The 23391-nt window shown below is 35.6% G+C and overlaps 1 protein-coding gene and 1 long non-coding RNA gene across 6 annotated transcripts in view; one reads left to right on the top strand and one right to left on the bottom strand.

The window, feature by feature from the left end:
• Positions 1 to 23391, bottom strand: part of MMS22L (MMS22 like, DNA repair protein) — a 140839-nt gene that overhangs the window by 90996 nt on the left and 26452 nt on the right. For all 5 annotated transcript variants that reach the window (XM_082475093.1, XM_082475095.1, XM_082475096.1 and 2 more), the window contains exons 8-11: positions 19926 to 20056; positions 18334 to 18447; positions 9265 to 9441; positions 339 to 401 (exon numbers count right to left, since the gene is read on the bottom strand). In XM_082475093.1, coding sequence (XP_082331219.1) covers positions 339 to 401; positions 9265 to 9441; positions 18334 to 18447; positions 19926 to 20056 — 485 coding nt within the window. The remainder of the gene's footprint in view (positions 1 to 338; positions 402 to 9264; positions 9442 to 18333; positions 18448 to 19925; positions 20057 to 23391) is intronic.
• Positions 391 to 4493, top strand: LOC309667224. The gene is made up of 2 exons (XR_014267637.1): positions 391 to 1190; positions 1503 to 4493. It is a non-coding gene; the product is annotated as an uncharacterized lncRNA (long non-coding RNA).

Raw genomic sequence — 23391 nt, 5'->3', positions numbered from 1 at the left:
TCATGTCTCCTAGACTTGATATCATACAGTCAAGGAATGGCTTATAGTTCTGAAGCATCTGCTACTTATTTTGAATACATTTTGTCAAAGTCACCAACTAGGATAATTATCTTTGTCCTTTAACTGGCAACTCAGTGTTAAAATAAAAATCTTCAAAATAAAAACTATTGTACAAGGAACCTGCATTAACAAAGAATGATGATTCTATCTCAGATTTTTTATAAGTAAACTAAGTTTGTTATTTAAATCATTTTAACAGTTTGCTTGGTTCTTATAAATAAAATCTGTAACATAAAAATTTAGCAAAGCCCACAAACTGTCTCACTTTAAATGTGTACCTGAACATTGATGGACTTTTTCAGCAGTTCTTCTACAAAGTTCCAGTTTGATTCCATTTGTCTCTAGAAAGGGAGAAAATATTGCATTAAAATTACTGCTCTTAATTATTATTAAAATTGTAAAGTAGCAAGTTAAGTGTGAAGTACATTTTCTACTATCATCAGATATCATCAAAATTTCTTGACTGTCTAAAATTACTTTGGCAAAGAGTTAGTTGACAGACTTGGAAGAAAAAAATTTACAACTATTCCAATCCCATATAAACCTTATCAGGAGTGGTTTTATCAAACAGTGGTACTTCTATAAAATCATAAATGTTTTAACAAATAATAAATTTTTGCTGTCAGATATAATCTAACAGGGGAAAAAAAGAACTTTAAGTATATTTTGGATTTTTTTACACCAGCGACTGTTCTTCTTTATTCTGTACTTTACTCAGCAGAGATTTTTACCTTTGTTTTATGCATAACAGCTTCAAGATGGTCCACTCTAGTAAACAAGTAACTAAAAATTTTATACAGAAAATTAAAAAAAAAACTTTTATACACTGCTACCTCATTTAGCCAATGGTCACTTATCTGGCAACCTCAACTATCCGGAAGACTCTCTACAATAAAGAAGAAAGCCAAAAAAGACTTTCACAAAGCCAACATATTTCACAAAGGCTAGGCACTGAGAACAGTTCTACTTTTCCAAAGCGAAAGCCTGGAGGAACTTTTCACAGGATACCTAGTTCATTTGACACTCAGTTCTTAAAGGTTTGGATATGTGGATATCGGTCAAAACCAGAAGCAAAGAAAGTACCCCCAAGAAGAAGTAACAACTAGTTTCTGACAAGGTAAGAATAAAAGGTGCAGAAGTGGGGCTTCCCTGGTGGCGCAGTGGTTGAGAATCTGCCTGCCAATGCAGGGGACACGGGTTCGAGCCCTGGTCTGGGAAGATCCCACATGCCGCGGAGCGACTAGGCCCGTGAGCCACAATTGCTGAGCCTGCGCGTCTGGAGCCTGTGCTCCGCAACAAGAGAGGCCGCGATAGTGAGAGGCCCGCGCATCGCGATGAAGAGTGGCCCCCACTTGCCGCAACTGGAGAAAGCCCTCGCACAGAAACGAAGACCCAACACAGCCATAAATAAATAAATAAATAAATAAATAAAATTAAAAAAGGTGCAGAAGTTACCATAAGACTTCAGAAAACTAAGTCACAGGCCTTAAAGAATAAAGGCAAAGAGCCTCATCTACCCTTCTATCCGTGTTATAACAACTATGTTGTTCACTGAACTCAAGTGACCAATACAAAGTTAAAGCATGTTCAATATTCTTGATTTTAAATGGCTGGATAATGTTCATGTAAGATGCTGACTATATAAAATCACTAAATAAATATTTCCTTAATAAAGGTGCCTAGTGACTGTGGTAGCCAGCCTCTAAGACAGCCCCCAGTGTCCCCTGTCTCCTGGTATTCATACCCTTATTTAATCCCCTCCCACACTGTATCAGACTTGGTCTGTTACCAACAGAATACCAATACTAGTAGGACTGATAGTATGTCACTTCCAAGATTAGAAGTCACTGAAGCTTCCATCTTAATGACAATCTCTCTCGTTGTCTCCTGGGAAAAGCTGTGCTATGAACAGGATCGAAGAAGCCCACATGATGAGTGACTGAAGCTTCCTGCCAAGGTGAGCGAGACTAGAAGTGATTCCTCCAGCCCCAGTCAGGTCTTCAGAGACTGAGGCCCCAGGTGACAGCTTGACTCTAACCTCATGAGATCCTGAGCCAGGAGCCCCTAGGCTCCTACTGGATGCCAGAACCTCAGGAACTATGTGAGAAAATGTTTGTTTTAAGCTGCCAAATTTTGCTACACATCAATAGATAACTAGTACAATGATGCAGTTATTTTTAGAAAGGAATTATTGGTTTTTTGAAATACATTTATGTAAATAAAGTGAATGCAAAATATTTATAAGGAAAAAATATGTAGTAAAGAATTTGGCCTTGCCCAAAGAGGTCTGGCCTTTATCCTTGGCTTCTGGGAGGTAATCTCCCGGGCCCTTGGAATGTTTTGCCTGATAGGAGTATCTTTGTTTGCCCCTGGGCCTAGGGTCATACTATAGTCTAACAATGTAACTGAGGGTGGAGGGTGGCCACACCCACACAGTCTTAGGGTAGGGCTAATTATACCTGAAAACCAACAATGTAACTTAGGCTGGGGGCTTTGGGTCCTGTATTATTTGACGTGAAGACTGAGCTCAACCATCATGTCGATGCAATCCATTATGCCTATGTAATGGAGCTCTAACAAAAACTCTGACCACTGCAGTTCAGGCAAGCTTCCCCGTTTGGAAATACTCCCTGCATACTGTCACACACTGATGTCAGGTGACAAAGATGTCTCAACTCTATGGGGAGAGGACAACAGAAGCTCCACATTTGCTACTTGTCCTGGACTCTGCACTATGTACTCTTCCCTTTACTAATTTTAATCTATATCCTTTCCCCATAATAAACCATAACTGTGAGTATAAAAGCTTTCAGGGAGTTCTGTGAGTCCACATAAATTACATGGCTCTGGGAATCCCCAAGCTTGTAATTAGCATCAGAAATGAGGTAGCCTTGAGGATTGTGCTCTAAAACTCTCTCAAAAAGGAGAACATTTTGTTCTAGCAATACTATGTGTACATTGTGTTGGGGTCTTTACATTATTACTTCCTAAAATAAATCATACCCAACTCATAGATAACAAAATTAAGTCTCAGAAATGTCACGTACGTAGAAGTCAGAGCATGAATTCAAATCCAAGTAGGTTTGGCTCCAAAGCCAGTGGTCCTTCCATTATACCATGCTATCAATAAATGAGTTTCTTTTTCTAACAAATTTTCCCTCAGCTTCCAGCAATCCACTTTTATATTATTCTTTACTAAGATAACATCACCACTAGTCTCAAATAATCAGGAGCATGACAGGGTTGATGTATTTAGCTTTATAATTTGATAGGGCTAATGAGTATATTTTGGTTATTCTAGTAATTTGAATCATACAAATCAGAGAGAAGTAGTATGATTCTCAGCCAAAGAATTTCAACTCTATTTAATAGTACTGTGGTTATAATCTAAAACAAAAATAAACCATAATTCAGAGGAAAGAATGGCAACTATATCATGCCCAAATCAAGTCTAAGTGGGAAAATATGTATAAAAGGGTAACATATTTTTCTTCCACAGGGAAACTTAACTTTAAGCAGCTACGGGTATTTTTTTTTTTTCTGTATACTACGTTGTAGTATAGAAAGGAGGTAACAGTCATCAATTTGGGGCTATGTTTTATATTTCTTATCCCACTATTAAAACAAAGACACTCACTTAAGCTTCAGCACAGGTGGTATTTCCACCGGAAATATAAAATAGATACCCCACTCTCCACTTTCAGCCGACTAGGTAACCTGGAGCAACTCTCATTTTAAGGTTTATTTCACACCTTTTATCTAGTCACCATTTCAGATATTTCAAAGAAATGCATCAGCTGGCCTGACTGACTGCACTATGTTCTGGGCAGGGAAAGCACTGTTAAAATGATCCCTGCAATGCCCCAAAGTAATTTTTCTCTTTAAACTATATTTGCTTTTAAAATAGATGTCTGGGATTGTAAGAGGCTAACACACTCTCATCAGGAACAAGACAAGGATGCCCACTCTCACTACTTTTATTCAACATAGTTTTGGAAGTCCTAGCCACAGCAATCAGAAAAGAAAAAGAAATAAAAGGAATCCAAATTGGAAAAGAAGAAGTAAAACTGGCACTGTTTGCAGATGACATGATACTATACATAAAAAATCCTAAAGACGTTACCACAAAACTACTAGAGCTCATCAATGAATTTGGTGAAGTTGAAGGATATTAATATACAGAGATCTGTTGCATTTCTACACACTAACAATGAAAAATCATAAAGAGAAATTAAGGAAACAACTCCACTTACCACTGTATCAAAAGAAATAAAATAATTAGGAATAAACCTACCTAAGGAGGCAAAAGACCTGTACTCTGAAAACTATAAGATGTTGATAAAAGAAACGGAAGATGACAGAAACAGATGGAAAGATACATGGTGTTTTTGGATTGGAAGAAATCAACAGTTAAAATGACCATACTACCCAAAGCAATCTACGGATTCAGTGCAATCCCTATCAAATTACCAATGGCATTTTTCACAGAACTGGAACAAAAAGTTTTTTAATTTGTATGGAAACACAAAAGACCCTGAATAGCCAAAACAATTTTGAGATAGAAGAATGGAGCCAGAGGAATCATGCTCCCTGACTTCAGACTATATTACATAGCTACAGTAATCAGAACAGTATGGTACTGGCACAGAAACAGACACATAGATCAATGGAACAGGATAGACGGCCCAGAAATAAACCCACACACTTATGGTCAATTAATCTATGACAAAGGAAGCCAGAATATACAATGAAGAAAAGACAGTCTCTTCAACAAGTGGTGCTGGGAAAACTGGGCAGCTACATGTAAAAGAATGAAATTACAACATTCTCTAACACCATATACAAAAATAAACTCAAAATGGATTAAAGACCTAAATGTAAGACCAGATACTATAAAACTCCTAGAGGAAAACATAGGAGGAACACTCTTTGACATAAATCACAGCAATATTTTTTTGGATTCGTCTCCTAGAGTAATGGAAACAAAAGCAAAAATAAACAAATGGGACCTAATTAAACTTAAAAGCTTTTGCACAGCAAAGGAAACCATAAACAAAATGAAGACAACCTACAGAATGGGAGAAAATATTTGCAAATGATGCTATAAAAAAGGGATTAATTTCCAAAATATACCAACAACTCAATATCAAAAAACCAAAAAACCCAATCAAAAATTGGGCAGATGACCTATGTAGGCATTTCTTCAAAGAAGACATACAGATGGCCATCAGACACATGAAAAGATGTTCAACATCACTAATTATTAGAGAAATACAAACCAAAACTATAATGAGGTATCACCTCACACCAATCAGAATTGCCATCATCAAAAAGTCTACAAATAATAAACACTGGAGAGGGTATGGAGAAAAGGGAACCCTCCTACACTCTTGATGGGAATGTAAATTGGTGCAGCCACTATGGAGAACAGTATGGAGGATCCTTAAAAAACTAAAAATAGAACTACCATATGACCCAGCAATCCCACTCCAGATACATGCCCCCCAATGTTCAATGCAGCAGTACCTACAATAGCCAAGACATGGAAGCAACCTAAATGTCCATCAACAGATGAATGGATAAAGATGTGCTGTGTGCGTATGTGTATATATATGTATACATATATATATATGTATACATATATATACACATACGCACACACACACAATGGAATTTTACTCATCCATAAAAAAAGAATGAAATAATGCCATTTCCAGCAATATGGATGGACCTATAAGTCAGAGAAAGACAAATATTATATGATATCACTCATACGTGGAATCTTTAAAAAAAAAATACAATGAACTTATTTACAAAACAGAAATAGACTTACAGACATAGAAAATGAACTTATGGTTACCAAAGGGGAAAGAGGGGAAGATATAAATTGGGACTGTGGGATTAACAGATACACACTACTATACATAAAATAGATAAACAACAAGGACCTACTGTATAGCACAGGCAACTATATTCAACATCTTGTAATAACCTATAATGGAAAAGAATGTGAAAAAGAATATATATAACTGAATCACTTTGCTGTACCCTTGAAACACTGTACACTTCAATTAAAAAAATAAATAGAAACAAATAAAATAGATGACTGGGATTGTAAGAGTTTAACACACTCTTATCTAGGTTGGGAGAAAAGCATTAAACAGAAATATATAAAAATCTAAAGTCTCTAGTATGAGAAGTGAGATATCAAATTTTCCTTATAGGTCTGTATTAAGGAATTGGCAACTTCTGTGATTTAAATCCACATACAGCAAAAGTCCAATTTACAAAAACTTAAAAAAAAATTAACCATACCTCAAACCTATTTAAAATGTAAAGATTTCACATTAACCTTCAGGGCAAAAGCAGTTCACATTTAAAAACTGAAACATCTCTATGATTATCACAAGACTAGAAGTATTTCTCTGCTGCAGAACATATGACTAACTATTATTACTTCATACCATCCTCTCACACCAGATTATTCTTTAGTGGAATAAAGCATGCTTAATGCATAACCATTTTCTATATGGTAGCTGGCTACGCTAATACATCATCAGGAGAAAAAAAGAATTCAGATAATTTTCAAAATTCTGATCCAAGTATATCTCAGAAACAAATTAAAATCCTATATAATCTCTCTGAAAGAATGAGTCAATACACCTTTATGTTCATAAATTAAAATGATTATATGATTTATAAACCAAATTGAGACACTTTTGAGAATAAAAGGGAAAAAACTAACCAGACAGGATGAAGGGAAAATGGGCATAAACTGGGACTGTCCCTGGCAGACTGGTACACATGGTTACGCTACCAGAGACCTATTCATGAGAGGAAGTCCTCAGAAAGTTTCTCATATCAAATTTATCTAAGTGATAAAAATAGGGTGATATTTAACCACTGTGTACCTCAGTTTCTTTACCTGTAAAATGGATATAATATTAACTTCTTGCCTACTGCATAACACTTCATTGAGATAAAAACCAAATAGTCACTCTGAGATATTAAACACTTTGCAAATGCAATATGCTAAAGGTTATCACCCCTAATGAAGACTATCATTAACTGGAGAACTTAAGTTTTTCTTTTTTTTTTTTTTTTTTAAGTTTTTCTTTTAAAGCCATTAAGAAGTCAAGAAACGTTTGAAACTCTTTGAAGACTCATGAATAAAGGCAAAGTCTATTTTACATATACACATACACATTACACATCTTTATTATTTTATCATACGAAAGGTGGGTTTTTTTTCCCAAATACCATGGCTCTTTCCTCTTAAAACCTTCTACATAATTTTAAAAATTAAGATTTAAAAAAACATATGTATCTTGGCAAAAGAAAATCATAAAGGAACTGCTGACAAAGGTTAAGCTATTTTAAATACAGAGAATTCTTTCACTATCTTGATCCAGAGCTAATAAAAGCAATAATGTCCTACGGAGTTCCCTCTATGAAACTGAAGAGTGATTTCAGCAATGCAACATAGGGTGGTTGTACCAGTACAATTCAACATTACAATAGTAATACTAATGATATATATTAATGTGGCTAGATTACTTACCATACTGGGAGCATGTGGGGGACAATATCAACCACTATTGAAATGTACCATTCACTCAAATAAGCGTTAATGGCAGTTCCAGCAAGCATTAATAACCTGAAAGCATGTTCCTTGAAGCAAGAGGCAGTACAATCTATTTCACGTGTATCCTATCACGGGCACCCATTATTACGATGGCCACTCAGTAGGAACTCAGAAGTGTTTACCTAATTACCGTATTTATTTACACTGCAGAAATATGTATTTGGAAGAATTAAGGTTGGGTGGTAAGAGAAATAAAAATGCTTATGTAAAGACCTTTGAATTATAGGTAAATTTTTTGAGTTCTTTCATTGTTGTTCTAGTATTTTAAGAACTAAAAGATGTGAAACATAACCATATTAACTCTATTATAATACTCAATAAAAGGACTACTACAGTAATAATGGCATTTATCAGTTACCATGTATCAGTATGGGAAGGACTCATGTGCATAAACAAAGGACATATGATCCTTCTCTCTGAGAAGTTCATTCTATTGATCTCTCTCAATGAATTGGTAGAATGCTTAAATACATCAATACTGAGCTGTGTGTGGACTTCTCAGAGCACTTTCTGACTTACTATATCTTGTGATCTCCTAAAGGACCTTTTATTACTAGGGAATCACTTAGAGGACCTCTAAGGCCCTTTCCATTTCTAGGACACTATGTCAATACTAACTGACCCTCAGATTCCACGGATGATGTCTGGGCTCTGTCCAGTATTCCAAAAAGAGGAAAATCTGTGAAGTCCATCAAGGAACATGTTTCATAAAGCAAAGGTTCCTATACCTGATAAGAGTATGAGATCCAAGGGACTTTTTAAAAATAAGAATTCCCAAACTCCAGACCAGATTACAGTACTAAAACAGGATCTCTAGATTTAAGAAATCTGAATTTTTAAAAACTCACAGATAGGTCTGTTGGTCAGCCAGGCTTGTTAACCACTGCCAGAAAAAAAGACCAATTTTGAAAATACAGACATGCTTATTTTATGGAACTGATGGGTTAATATAATACTATATTACTTCTGAACATGGAAGAAGTTATATACAAATAGGGTTTCAAATAAATACATCTACCAGCTGGTTTTATTTCATAGGGCTTTTTAAATAACACTGAAAAAAATGTTTCTAACTAGAAATTAATATACTAGTTAAAATCTCTGTCTTTTTACTTGAAGCAACTTCATGGTTGTTTAATAGATTAAAATATCTTCACAAATATCTTCTCTAATTCATTTCTAGAGATGTAGGCTTTCCCTTCGGCAATCTTAGAGATTTTAGAACTAGAAGAAATCTGAACAGAACAATCCAGTCCCGTGATTTCTGGATGACAGAACAGAGGCCCAGAAAGGTTTAAGTAGTTTATTAACGGTCACAAAACTACTTAGTAGCAGGCCAGGACTAGATCCCAAGTCTTTTCCCTAAACAAACAGTAAAAACAAAGATTATCATTTTCAAGATGTTTACAGAAAGGTTTACAGCTTCTAGATTCAGAAGCTGGGTTGATTTCTGTAGGATTATAATCTGATTTTTGTTGTTTCTGCTCACTTGCTAATTTGCCTACAAAAAATACATATTGATTGATAATGCAAGAAAGTTTGAAAAAATAAAATCTTACCATTTCATCTGGTATTCCATGGCGATCAAACTGATAAAATGATGCTACATGAGCAATAATCCACCAACTAAAACCCAATGGATCCCTGGGCTGGATTACAGGCACAGAAGGTCTTTTTCGGTCATTTGATTTTTCAAAGAGCGTTTTCAGTAGTTTATTCAAACAGTTCCAAAATGACTATAGAAAAAGAGGTATTATGATTCAACTAAATTCAGACACTGATCCAATAACCTTTGATTTGGGTTTTTTCCTTCATTTTTGTAAGGAAATATACACACAAAAGAGAATACAAAACACATATATAAAACTTAGAGAATAATAAAAATACCCAGGTTAAAAATTAGAAAATGACTAGTTCCTACAGTTTCCACAATCACATCTTCTCCCATCCAGGAGTAACCATTATTCTGACTTCTATAATATATCATTCCCTAGTTTTTTAAGTTTTGCCACATAGATATACACGTCTCAATCACATATTGTTTGGCTTCACCTGTTTTGTTTTTTTTTTTTAATGTGTTTGTATTCTTACGTAGCTTGTTTCTATTCTTTGGTAACTTACTTCTTTTCCTCAACATTATATTTGTGAGATTTACCCATATTAGTGAGTATAGCCATAGTTCATCAGAGTATTCCAATATATGACTATAAGATAAACTATTTACCTAATTTACTGTTGTTGAACATTTGATGGGTTTTAGTAAGATTTTTTTCTAGGTATTTGTCCATTTTATATAAATATTTGATATTATCAGATATTTTAATAGCTGCAGAGTTTGAAGGCATGTTTCCATTTCCATTTCTAGTACTGACTTGTAATCATCTCAAGAAAGATAAGCCAATTTTAGTAATTTTTTTGAAAAACCAACTTTTGGCTGTTTTCATCTTTCAATCTTTTGATCATCTTTGTTGTTTTCAATTTCATAAATTTGTGTTAGTCTTATTTACTACCTTTTATTTTCTTTGGGTTTACTATACAGGAATTTTTTCCCCTAACTTCTTTTTTTTTTTTTTTTTTTTAGAAATTCATGTTCTTATTGATTGATTGATTGATTGCTGTGTTGGGTCTTCGTTTCTGTGCGAGGGCTTTCTCTAGTTGTGGCAAGCGGGGACCACTCTTCATCGCGTTGCGCGGGCCTCTCACTATCGCGGCCTCTCTTGTTGCGGAGTACAGGCTCCAGACGCGCAGGCTCAGTAATTGTGGCTCACGGGCCCAGTTGCTCCGTGGCATGTGGGATCTTCCCAGACCAGGGCTCGAACCCGTGTCCCCTGCATTGGCAGGCAGATTCTCAACCACTGCGCCACCAGGGAAGCCCCTCCCCTAACTTCTTACGATGAATTCTTAGCTCATTAATTTTCAACTTCTTTTCCTCTAACATTTGTATTTAAAGTTATATATTTCCCACTAATTATATCTTTAGCTGCAGTCCCAAAGCTTTAATTAGTAGTATGTTAGTTATCATTTACTTCAAGATATTTTATAATTTCCATTATATCTTCTTTCACCTATGGGTTATTTAGAAATGCATTTCAGTATTTCTAAGCATATGTGTATTTTTTTTGTAGTTCTGTCAGTGTTTATTTTCTACATTTAACAGCATATTATTAGTCACATAAAATTTAAATATATTTTATCTTCCTGGTGCATTGGACCTTTAATCAGCATGAAATGACTTAATGCTTTCATTGGTTTTAAGTCTAATTTTCTCCAATATTAGTTTAATACATTACCTTTCTTATATCTTTTTTCTATCAATTGCATATCCTTCTGAATTTCGTTTTAGATTCTCTCTTATAAACAGCTTACAGTCTGTTCTGACAGTATATGTTTTAAATGAGCAACTAGTAGTACCTTTGCAGTTAATGTAATGTAACTCATATATTTAGTTTTTAACGTACCATCTTATTATGTATTTCTATTTACACGTCTATTTTTTCCACCTATACCTCCTTCCTGCCTTCTTTTGGGTTGACTGTTTCACTATTTTCCCCTTTATTAGCTTGTAAGTTAAATAACCTACTTTCTCTTCTCTTAGTGGTACCTTAGAAACAACAGCATACATTCAAATATCTTGGTAAGTTAATATATATCTTGCTCTTCTCTCGAACAAAACAAGGACCTTAAAATACTCTAACTCATTTATGCCCTACCCAATTTATAAGCCAGTATTACCATGTATTTTATTTTTTAATCCCATTAGATTATATTATTGATTTATACAGAACATTTACCACTTACTTTATTCCTTCTTCTGCCTAAAATTTATCTTTCAGGATTCCCTCCAATTTTGCTTCATTGAAAATTGTTTCACCCCAGTCTTGAAATGCTGGATGAAGAATTTTATGTTGAAAATTACCTTGTTTTAATTCAGTGAATATATCATTCCCACTGGCCTCCACTGCTGAGAAATCAGCTGTCAGTCTAATTGTCATTCTTTTGAAAGTAGCATTTTTCTGTGTGAATGCTTTTAATCTCTTCTCTTTGTCTCCAATGTTCTGCAGTTTCACTATGATGTATCATGGTATGTTTTTCTTTTTATTTGCCCTAGGTGGAATTCATTGGGCTTTTTAATACGATAGCTTTCATTAACATTAGAAGATTTTAAGTCATTTTCTCTTCACATATTTTTTCTGTTCCACTTTCTACTTCCTCTCCCTTGGAACTATATGTAGAAGTATATCAGATATTCTCTCTAGTCTCACATGCTGCATTTATCTACCGTGTTTCTTCAGTTTTCTTTGATCTGTAACAGTTGTTCAGATTATCTTTCATGACTGACCCTGATGTTCTTGAAGAGTAGGCCAGCTATTTAGGTTTGACTAGTATTCCTTCATGATTAGATTCACACGATGCATTTTTGGCAGGAATATCAAAAAAATTTTTATTCTTTCAATGCATCACATTGAGGGTACATAATTTCAACTTGTCATATTATTGGTTAACTTTGATATCTTGGTTAAGGCGGTATCTGCTAGATGTTCTGCACTGCAAAGTTACTGCTCCCTTTGTAACAGACAAATACTGTGCAGAGATACTTATCAAGCTATGTAAATACTGTGCTTTTCATCATATTTTTGACAGCCATTGAGGATTCTTGCCTGAAACAATTACTATGAGGATTGTCAAGTGGTATTTTCAAATTCCATATTATTTCTACATTTACTAAGAAGAGTTTCCCTTCTCTCCATTTATTTATATCACTAAAGACTCACAAATCCTTACTGTACAGATTACAGTCCTTTGCTATCATTTATTTTTTTGCTCGAATTATCCCAGATTTGGTGTGTGGGAGATCTTCATGTTGGCCCTTGTGTCCTTTTGACAAGTCCTCATCATTTTTTCAGCACCTCGTTAGTTTCTGGTACAAAAGGTTCCAGACTCATTTTTTATTTTGCATGCTCCCACCTAGAATCAGTCATTTTACCATTCTCTTTTCACTGGAGATTGGTTATTTCAAAATCAAGACATAGCTGAAATTTTCTCACTGCTACTCAGATATCCACCTAGTAAATAAGGTAGAAAATGTATATATGTCCACTCACACATATCACTCAAGAAATACTCATTAGTTTTCCTTTTCGTCCCTGAAATTTAAGTCTAAATGACATCTACTAGGTACTGAGTGTTGAGTTTTTAAGAATGCACTCATACAGATATAGCCAGTATTAGCTACATTTTAAAATATTTTCTGGGATAAAAATATGCCCTTAATCATATTAGTTTATTTTCATTCTTGGAGTTCCCACATAATTTGTGCTATGTGTGAATTACCAAACATTCCTGATCCTCTCCTAGGCTTCTCTAATTGCTTCCTATCCTGTCCCCCGAAGCAGCACCTTGTTGCCTCCACAAAGGTCAGCAGCAGCAGTCCAGACAACATTTGAAAATAACTTAATAACCCTGAACTGCCGCTCCCCTTTGGACAATTTCCTTAGAGCATTAGTCCTTTGAACACTGACTTGGTTCCAGAAAATGTCCCTTTCTTAGTGGGAAGACTCAAAATCCCATTCAGTCTTCCCCTCCCTCATTCCAAAGAACAGGACGGAGGGTAGGCAGTCCTGTTCTTTGGAATTAAAGAGAGAAGGAATTAAATACTTCTTTTTGGAAGAATGTAAGCTTGCGTGCACACACGTATATACACGCACACATATAATTTGTTCTTTTAAAAAAATAAACAGTGCATTACAGAAATCAGCGCTGACACATCATAAATTTTAAAAATCATGTACAAGACAGAAAAAAAAAAATCTCTGCTTTCAGCAGTCTGGAAAGCTCCTAAGAATAGGTTCTATATAGAGCTTAGCTCTCTGTCAGCATTCAGGGGAATGATCACATCTCCTGCAGTATCATTAACTCCTGAGTGAATGAAAGAGAAAAGCTTCCCTATTCCTCCTGAATCTTTCAATTGCTTTTTCAGTTTTTCTTTCTCAGCTTATCCACATCCATCTTGGTCCCCAAAGCCATTGCCCATCTGATAGTACAAAGAGTAATTTTTAACTTGCTTTTTTGTTGTTTTAGAAGGAATTTTTTGTTTTGTTTCTTGTTTGTTTGGTCAATTTTTCTTGGTCTTGAGATTCTATTGAGGGAGTATGTCATAGTTAGAGTCCATATAACCTCCATAGAGCAAGAGGTGGGACTAAATCGCTTTTCTTTTCTTATTTTCATAAATTTATTTATTTATTTATTTTTGGCTGCGTTGGGTCTTCATTTCTGTGCACGTGGGCTTTCTCTAGCTGCGGCGAGTGGGGGCTACTCTTCGTTGCGGTGCGCGGGCTTCTCATTGTGGTGGCTTCTACTGTTGTGGAGCACGGGCTCTAGGCACATGGGCGCAATAGTTATGGCTCACGGGCTCTAGAGCACAGGCTCAGTAGTTGTGGCACACGGACTTAGTTGCTCCACGGCATGTGGGATCTTCCCGGACCAGGGCTTGAACCCGTGTCCCCTGCATTGGCAGGCGGATTCTTAACCACTGCGCCACCAGGGAAGTCCCTACCTCGCTTTTCTTTAAACTGAGGGCTTGTTCTATTGTGCCATACTGGTATTTCATTCAATGCTCGGGCTGGAAGTCCGAGATCAGGGTGCCAGCATGGTCACATGATGGCCCTCTTCCAGGTCACAGACGTCTGCTGCGTCCTCACAAGGAGGAAGGGTTTTTGAGTCTTTTTAAATGCTCTACTGTTGCCTTGTTTTATGTTGTTTTTAAGAAGTCTAGTGCAGGTCAACTTATTTAGCTTTTCTAAGTAATTTAGTCTTTTTGCCTAGAGGATTTGAAGATTTCCTTCAGGACTGGAAGATATTTCCTATATGTCTGAAGTCAAATAGTTTTACAATATGTCTCAGGATGGATTATTTGGAATTAATCTTTCCACTTAGCAAGCAGGCCATTTCAATATGTAGATTTGGGTCTTCTTTTACTTCTGGAATATTTTCTTGGATAATAATTTTGAGTGTTAGGTATATCCCATTGTTTTGGGTTTTTTTAGGGACTCCATTTATACATATGGTTATTTCTGCTTTGCTTATCTCCCATTTCAACCATTTTCTCTCTAACCATTTATATTCCTTTCTTTATCTCATTTTTACTCTCTTGGTTATTTTCCTGCCTTTCTTCCATGCCCCTTACTAAATTTTCATTTGAGTCTATTCTCCTTGGGCACTTTGTAATTTACTCAATTCTATAATGATGTTTTCTTCCATTTCTCTCCTGCCTTCAGTTTATTCTTTTCATTAATTCCTAGCTTTTGGTCTATCTGTTTTAAAATCTGAATATCTTATTCAAGGTGCTTTTTTGTTTTTGTTTTTTTTTTATAGCCCCAAATGCTTATCTCCTTAATTCAGTCTGGAGTATTGTCTTAGGATTTTCTTCTGCATTATAGTTGTTTCTGGGGAAGAGGGTATCCTCAGCTAAAGTATATCAAATCAATTCTGTTTCCTTGTAGTAACTTTATAAAGACTTGCTTAGTTTCCTTCTTTTCATTTTGCAGGTTTGGACTACTCTAAAATATTCCTAGTTCAGTGAAGCCCTCTTTTGTCAATGTACCAAAGTCCCATTTCTTTGCTAGATTTCTTTTTTTTTTGGTGGTGGTGGTGGTGGGAGAGTAGGTATGAATCCTTTGATTGTTTTTTTATTTTACAAGAGACATTGTTCTATGCTTTTACTTCCTATCCCCTTCACCACCTAATCACCAAGGGGGAACCACTCCCTTTTTGCCTTTTTATTCTCCAGAAGCTCTACCTTCAAAGACTGCCTCATGTTTTGCACACACTTTTATGTTCCTATCCTTCTGATCTACAAGAAACCTTTCCAGTATTTTTCACATTCTTGAAATGGTTTTAGACCAATTTTACGGCTACTGCTAGCTCTCTTCTTCTCTCCTCAGAGCAGTTTTCCTCAGACTGCCTGCCCTTGCTTGACAGAAAGGTGTGGTAGTGCTTTGGTGGCTTTTACTTTTAATTTACAGCTTTGAACATTCTTACCTTGCAGGTATGCTATCAACATGTTTCTGTGCAGTTTTATTTGTTCTTGCTATTCTATATTTTGGGGGAGGTTACATGAAAAGATGTGGGTTTAAGCGTCCACCCATTGTCCAAGGCTACTCAGAAGTCACTGGCTTGAAATTTTTAGTACAACCTAAGCAACATGAACTCAGGCTATAAAACTGTATGAGTGCTGGCTTACGATAAAAACACTGAAGCAATTTTAAACTGAAAAGAAACACAGTTAAAGACAGGCAATTTTCCTTACAAATTTAGTTGAGCTTCTAGTTCATCCTTTTGGTGCCCCAGATTTATGGGTAGTTGGTGTATAGTAGGTTACCAACTTGAGTTGATTCTGAGCTTTGTCTTCTATTCTTGGACCTTATAATATATGAAAGCTAATGTTCCAAGTTTACATAATTCAGCAACTGCCTCTCAGCTTCAAGGTTCAGCTGACCTGAATTCCCACCTACATTTAGTATTTGGCCTCAATACTTCTTACTTTCAACAAGTTCACTGACACATCTAAAATGCTTATTATATGATATCCAGCATGATTAGATTAATTATTCTTTTAGCAGGAAGGTCAAACTGTCTTACTGTCAGGAATGGAAACTTCTAATTTAACTTTCAAAATAAAATAGCTTTCAAAATCTGTGAATAATATATTTTAGTTGTATTTAAAAAAATGAAATGACCTCAGATTTCCATTATTTTAAGACAAATAATTCTGGTTACTACATAAAATGAAAAGCATAACAGTCATTTAGGTTAAACAATACATATTACTATGCAAATTTCTACAATATAGTATTTTAAGTTATGCCTACTTTTCTGCTTAAAATCTAGAAAAAGACTCAGGGCAACAAGTATGAACATGCCTTCATTAACTCTATGTAGTTTACACTTTCAAGTCTAAAATTTATAAAATAAGAACAATTCTAAAAAATATAAAATTCTTAAAGATAAACTTTGCAGAAAATGGAAAAATCGATGTTTACCATGTAAATGAAATAAAATATCCTGGAAAATAATCAAAGGAAAATATTGCTGAGACTGTGCAATATTTAAGTCTCATTGTGGAAAGCTTAATGCTACTGACAAACCAAAATGCCATGGAAAAACAACTTTCTTACTCAATAAGTAAAAATGCGTTAAATTTATACATAGTAAATTTACTTTATTTTACTTATACCTCGTAAATTTACTACTAAAATAACTCAAAATAAATATAGTACTATAAACCTCCAAAAAGTTATTATTAAAATTATATAGATTATTTTCACTGTCCTAAAAGTGCCCTGTGTTCTGCCCACCCTCAGAAACCACTAATCTTTTTACTGTTTTCATAGCTTTAGCTTTCACAGAATGTCATATAGTTGGAATCATACAGTGTGTAGCTTTTTAGTTTGGTTTCTCTCACTTAGTTATATGCATTTAAGGTTCCTCCATGTCTTTTTATGGCTTGATAGCTCATTCTTTTTAGTGATGAATAATATTTCATTGTCTGGTACACCACAGTTTATCCATTTACCTACTGAAGGATATCTTGGCTGCTTCCAAGTTTTGGCAATTATGAATAAAGCTGCTATAAACATGCATGTGCAGGTTTTTGTGTTGACATGAGTTTTCATTGGGTAAATACCAAGAAGCACAATTGCTGGATCCATATGCTAAAACTATGTTTAGTTTTGTAAGAAACAAGCAAAATGTCTTCCAAAGTGGCTGTACCATTCTGCATTCCCACCAGCAATGAATGAGAGTTCCTGTTGTTCCACATTCTCATCAGCATTTAGAGTTGTCAGTGTTCCCAATTTTGGTCATTCTAATAGAAGTGGTATCTCATTGTTCTATCCGTTTACATTTCCCTGAATTTGTAGTGTCTTTAAAGAAATTTTTAAAATATTAGAATTGAGCTTTCAACTTGAAGAGCTACAGAGGAGTTTTTTTAATTTATGGATAAATTCTTGAAAATGTATATAGGAAGAAATTATTTTAAACTCCTAACTGGATAAGAACATATAACATAAACCATTTTAAGTATCATTTCACAGTGAATTATTTGTATTTACTTCTGCATATGAATATTTCTCTTTTTCTACTAATCCAGAACACTTGAAATAAAATAAAGCCCCATTCTGAAGACTTGATTCAGAATGAGGTGAAGTAAAATTTCCCACCTTCCCCTTTGTGTTTTTCTTTCTCCTTCCTTGAAATAAGATACTGTAAAATTGATTAATAAAAACCTGTGCTTTATTTCTCCACAACTCTAAATCTGCCTCATTTCCTAACTAAAATGTTTCCTGGATTACTAGAGGGTTTTTAAGTATGGCCTAAAAGATTCTTCACAGAAAAAAAAAAGAACTTGAGAAAATAAAAGAGTCAAATCTTCTACTTCTCCTAGATGTTTCATATTACCAATTTAGGGTTAAAAAGATAGTAGGTATTTAGTATTCAGTTAATGCTCTGTTTGGTGGTGGTTGTTGTCTTATTATAAAGAAAGACTTCGCAAGATTTTTCTTTGACAAAACCACTGCATGAATTCAATGTAAGAGCTAGTAACAATAACTAACATCAATTTTATAACTTACTTCTGAGAGAGACCATTTACTCCTGTGGTTGAGAAGATGAATGAGTAGAACCCATAATTCTTTAATGCATGGACATGGGCAATGGTGACTCATTAATGCTTCAGAAGGCCTAACCTGCAGGAAAGAACCAAAAAGAGCAACTTATAAGACAGCAGAACTTTACATGCCACATATCTCCCCAAATGTTTTAAAAGAATGATTCAGGTGACCTAAAATTTATGCTCAATTACATAAAACTGTTTATAAAAAAAGTACCATTTCATTAACTTTTAAAATAAATTTCCATTTAAAAAACAAAAGAACACAATGAATTTTATTTTCAACTTAAAAAAAAAACCTCTGCTTTAATCCTCTAGTCCAATGGTCAGCAAAGTTGTCCTGTAAAGGGCTAGATAGTAAATATTTGAGGCTTTAATAGTGAAATAGTCTTTGTAACAACTATTCAACTCTGCCACTGTTCTGCAACATCAGTCACAGATAATGGATAAAAAGGATGGGACAGTGTTCCAGTAAAATTTTATTTACAAAAACAGGTGGTGTGCTAGATTTGGCTACAGGGCCATGGTTTCTAAACCTTGATCTAATCCATCAGCCAAATAAAAAGACTTCTAAGAAAATGAATAGAAAATAAATTTTGATTCACTGTAATGCAGACTAAATTTTTTTGTAAGTACAATTATTAGGAATTTATAAAGGTTAGGCAACTTTACCATTTTTGTAACAAATATACCCTCAATGGCCCCAAATAATACAGAGAATAGGCACTGTAAGTATAGCAAGTATAGCTAGACTTCTGAAATTCATAATGTGTTCGTTATTTCACATACTACATACACTCTTCTAACATAATACACAGTAAAAAAAAAAAAAAACAACAGTCAAGACATTACTATATCATATCTGGTCAATCTACTAATTATATTAGTTGTAAATACATAGACTAGATTTAAACAATATTAATAATAAATACATAAAACACAATCTAAATTTTAAAAAATTATAAATCCCAATTTCCCATAGGTAACATTTATGCTTGTAACCTGAAATAAGTGATGATAGTCAACAAATTTCCATTGCTTGAAAATAAATGTATACCATAGCACTTTTAAATCACTGTCTGCATTAAACACTATGATAAGCAATTTAGTAAAATGATGTAATTTCCCCCATGATTCCAGACCTTTTATGAAAACAACCAAACAAAACCTCTCTTTAAATGTGTCAACTAACTTTAGCTAAGTACTCATTTATTTTATTATATAACAACAAAACAACAGATTATTAAAGGGCTGGTCTCTATTTGAACAGAAATTAAATTTCCAATCATTATCATGAACATTCTGTTTTTATTTATTTTTGACAAATGGAAAAGGCTATTTTTTTTTAAAAACAGCTCTAAAACACTAATTCCAGCCTGTTTTAAATGTTTAACTCAAATTCTTTTCCCAACCACCTACCAAATAACAGTAAATATAAAATTAGAAGAATTAACAAGTAAGCCATTTTAGATTCTTATGGGTCAAACCACATGCATTAAGTACTGACTATTGCCATTAAATACCAAAAGTGCAAATGAACTCGTAAAGCATTACCTTATCATACCTGTTGACGGACAGGCTTATTAAATCACAAAGAAGATTTTCACAATGTTCTTCAAATAGGCTGACATTGGTTAAATTGTCACCTGCCAGGTTCATAAACTGATGACTATATATAACTTGTTCTAAAAGTGGAATAAGATAAATTCTGTTTAAAACTACAGTAGATTTTACTAATTCAGAAGGAGGAAAGTGACTGTACACCTTTAAATTAACATAACAAAACTGCAAAATAAACAGTTAAAAGCAAATTTTTTTGCAAATAAAAGTTTGAAAGCAATTCCTTTCTTATATGAGCAGTGATAGACATTAGTTTAAAAAAGTTTCAATCCTCCCAAGTACCATTTAATAGATTTTCTTAATTTGGCCATCTGAAAAGCAACAATGCAATATCACTTCAGAGAAAAAAATACAAGACAGGAAACACCAGAAAATCTTTACCCATATTTCTAACCAAAAAAGCCTTTAAAACATTATTCCTTTAACAAATACTGATAAACTAACCATGTGCAATTGTTTTTTGGCATGAAATAGAGCAAACCAAGGTAACGGATACCAAAATTTGAACCTGTCAGAGTAAGTTCACCTGAGTATTGCTCTAAGAATATATTATTTGAAATACAGTCCACATGAGAGAGGAAAGGATATATTTGTGTACACCTTTATATGTTCACATGTACGTATGTAAGTGCTTACACATATACATGTACACATATATGTATTTTCGTATTATTAATTCATTGAAAAGTAGGTATTGAGGTAAAGGATGTTTATAACCTAAATAATTAATAATTTACAACTACAGGAGACCTTAATATGGCAGAGGAGTAAGACATGGAGATCACCTTCCTCCCCACAAATACATCAGAAATACATCTACACGTGGAACAACCCCTACAGAACACATACTGAACGCTGGCAGAAGACCTCAGACTTCCCAAAAGTCAAGAAACTCCCCACATACCTGGGTAGGGCAAAAAAAAAAGAAAAAACAGAGACAAAAGAATAGGGTCAGGACCTGAATCTCTAGGAGGGAGCTGTGAAGGAGGAAAAGTTTCCACACACTAGGAAGCCCCTTCACTGGCAGAGACAGGGGTGGCGGGGGAGAAGCTTCAGAGCCACGGAGATCACAGCAACAGGAGTGCAGAGGGCAAAGTGGAGAGATTCCTACACAGAGGATCGGTGCCAACCAGCACTAACCAGCCCGAGAGGCTTGTATGCTCACCCGCCGGGATGGGTTGGAGCTGGGAGTTGAGGCTCAGGCTTCAGAGGTCAGATCCCAGGGAGAGGACTGGGGTTGGTTGCGTGAACACAGCCTGAAGGGGGCTAGTGCGCCACAGCTAGCCGGGAGGGAGTCCGGTAAAAACTCTGGACCTGCCTAAGAGGCAAGAGACCATTGTTTCAGGGTGCGCGAGGAAAGGGGATTCAGAGCACTGCCTAAACGAGCTCCAGAGATGGCCATGAGATGCTAAGGATGCTGCTGCCGCCACCAAGAAGCCTGTGTGCAAGCACAGGTCACCATCCACACCTCCCCTCCCGGGCGCCTGTGCAGCCTGCCACTGCCAGGGTCCTGTGATCCAGGGACAACTTCCCTGGGAGAACACACGGTACGCCTCAGGCTGGTGCAATGTCACGCTGGCCTCTGCCGCCACAGGCTCGCCCCGCATTCCTTAACCCTCCCTCCCCGCAGCCTGAGTGAGCCAGAGCCCCCTAGTCAGCTGCTCCTTTAACCCCGTAATGTCTGAGTGAAGAACAGATGCCCTCAGGCGACCTACACACAGAGATGGGTCCAAATCCAAAGCTGAACCCCAGGAGCTGTGCGAACAAAGAAGACAAAGGGAAACCACTCTTAGCAGCATCAGGGGCAGTGGATTAATCTCCACAATCAACCTGAGGTACCTTGCATCTGTGGAATAACTGAATACACAACAAATCATCCCAAAATTGAGGCAGTGCACTTTGGGAGAAACTGTAGACCTGGGGTTTGCTTTCTGCATCTAATTTGTTTCTGGTTTTATGTTTATCTTAGTTTAGTATTTAGAGTTTATTATCATTGGTAGATTTGTTTATTGATTTGATTGCTCTCTTCCTTTTTTTAATATATAGATACATATACTTTTTTCCTTCTCTTTTTGTGAGTGTGTATGTGTACCCTTCTTTGTGTGATTTTGTCTGTATAGCTTTGCTTTTACCATTTGTCCTAGGGTTCTGTCTGTCCGTTTTTTTCTTTTTTTTTTTGTATACTTTTTAGTGCTTATTATCATTGGTGGATTTTGCTTTTTGGTTTGGTTGCTCTCTTCTTTCTTTCTTTCTTCTTTTTATTACTTTTAAATTTTTTTAATTTTTAATATTTTTTTAATTTTCAATTTTAATAACTTTATATTATTTTCTTTTTTTCTTCCTTTCTTTCTATTTTTCTCCCTTTTCTTCTGAGCAGTGTGGCTGACAGAGTCTTTGTGCGCTGGATGGGTGTCAGGCCTGTGCCTCTGAGGTGGGAGAGCTGAGTTCAGGACATTGGTCCACCAGAGACCTCCCAGCTCCATGTAATGTCAAACGGCGAAAGCTCTCCCAGATACCTCCATGTCAAAGCTAAGACCCAGTTCCACTCAACGACCAGCAAGCTACAGTGCTGGACACCCTATGTCAAACAACTAGCAGGACAGGAACACAACCCCACCCTTTAGCAGAGAGGTTGCCTAAAATCATAATAAGGCCACACACACCCCAAAACACACCACTGGACACAGATCTGCCCACCAAAAAGATAAGATCCAGCTTCATCCACCAGAACACAGGCACTAGTCCCCTCCAACAGGAAGCCTACACAATACACTGAACCAACCTTAGCCACTAGGGGCAGACACCAAAAACAACAGGAACTATGAACCTGCAGACTGCGAAAAGGAGACCCCAAACACAGTAAGTTAACCAAAATGAGAAGACAGAGAAACACACAGCAGATGAAGGAGCAAGGTAAAAACCCACCACATCAAACAGATGAAGAGGAAATAGGCAGTCTACCTGAAAAAGAATTCTGAGTAATGATAGTAAAGATGTTCCAAAATCTTGGAAATAGAATGGAGAAAATACAAGAAACGCTTAAAAAGGACCTAGAAGAACTAAAGAGCAAACAAACAACAATGAACAACACAATAAATGAAATTAAAAATTCTCTAGAAGGAATCAATAGCAGAATAACTGAGGCAGAAGAACGGATAAGTGACCTGGAAGATAAAATTGTGGAAATAACTACTGTAGAGAAGAATAAAGAAAAAAGAATGAAAAGAATTGAGGACAGTCTCAGAGACCTCTGGGACAACATTAAACACAGCAACATTCGAATTATAGGGGTCTCAGAAGAAGAGAAAAAGAAAGGGACTGAGAAAATATTTGAAGAGATCATAGTTGAAAACCTGTCTAATATGGGAAAAGAAATAGTCAAGCAAGTCCAGGAAGCACA

Source organism: Balaenoptera physalus (assembly GCF_965194825.1).
Source record: "Balaenoptera physalus genome assembly, chromosome: 9".
NCBI classification, from domain to species: domain Eukaryota; kingdom Metazoa; phylum Chordata; class Mammalia; order Artiodactyla; family Balaenopteridae; genus Balaenoptera; species Balaenoptera physalus.
This window is presented reverse-complemented; position numbering and strand designations above follow the sequence as displayed.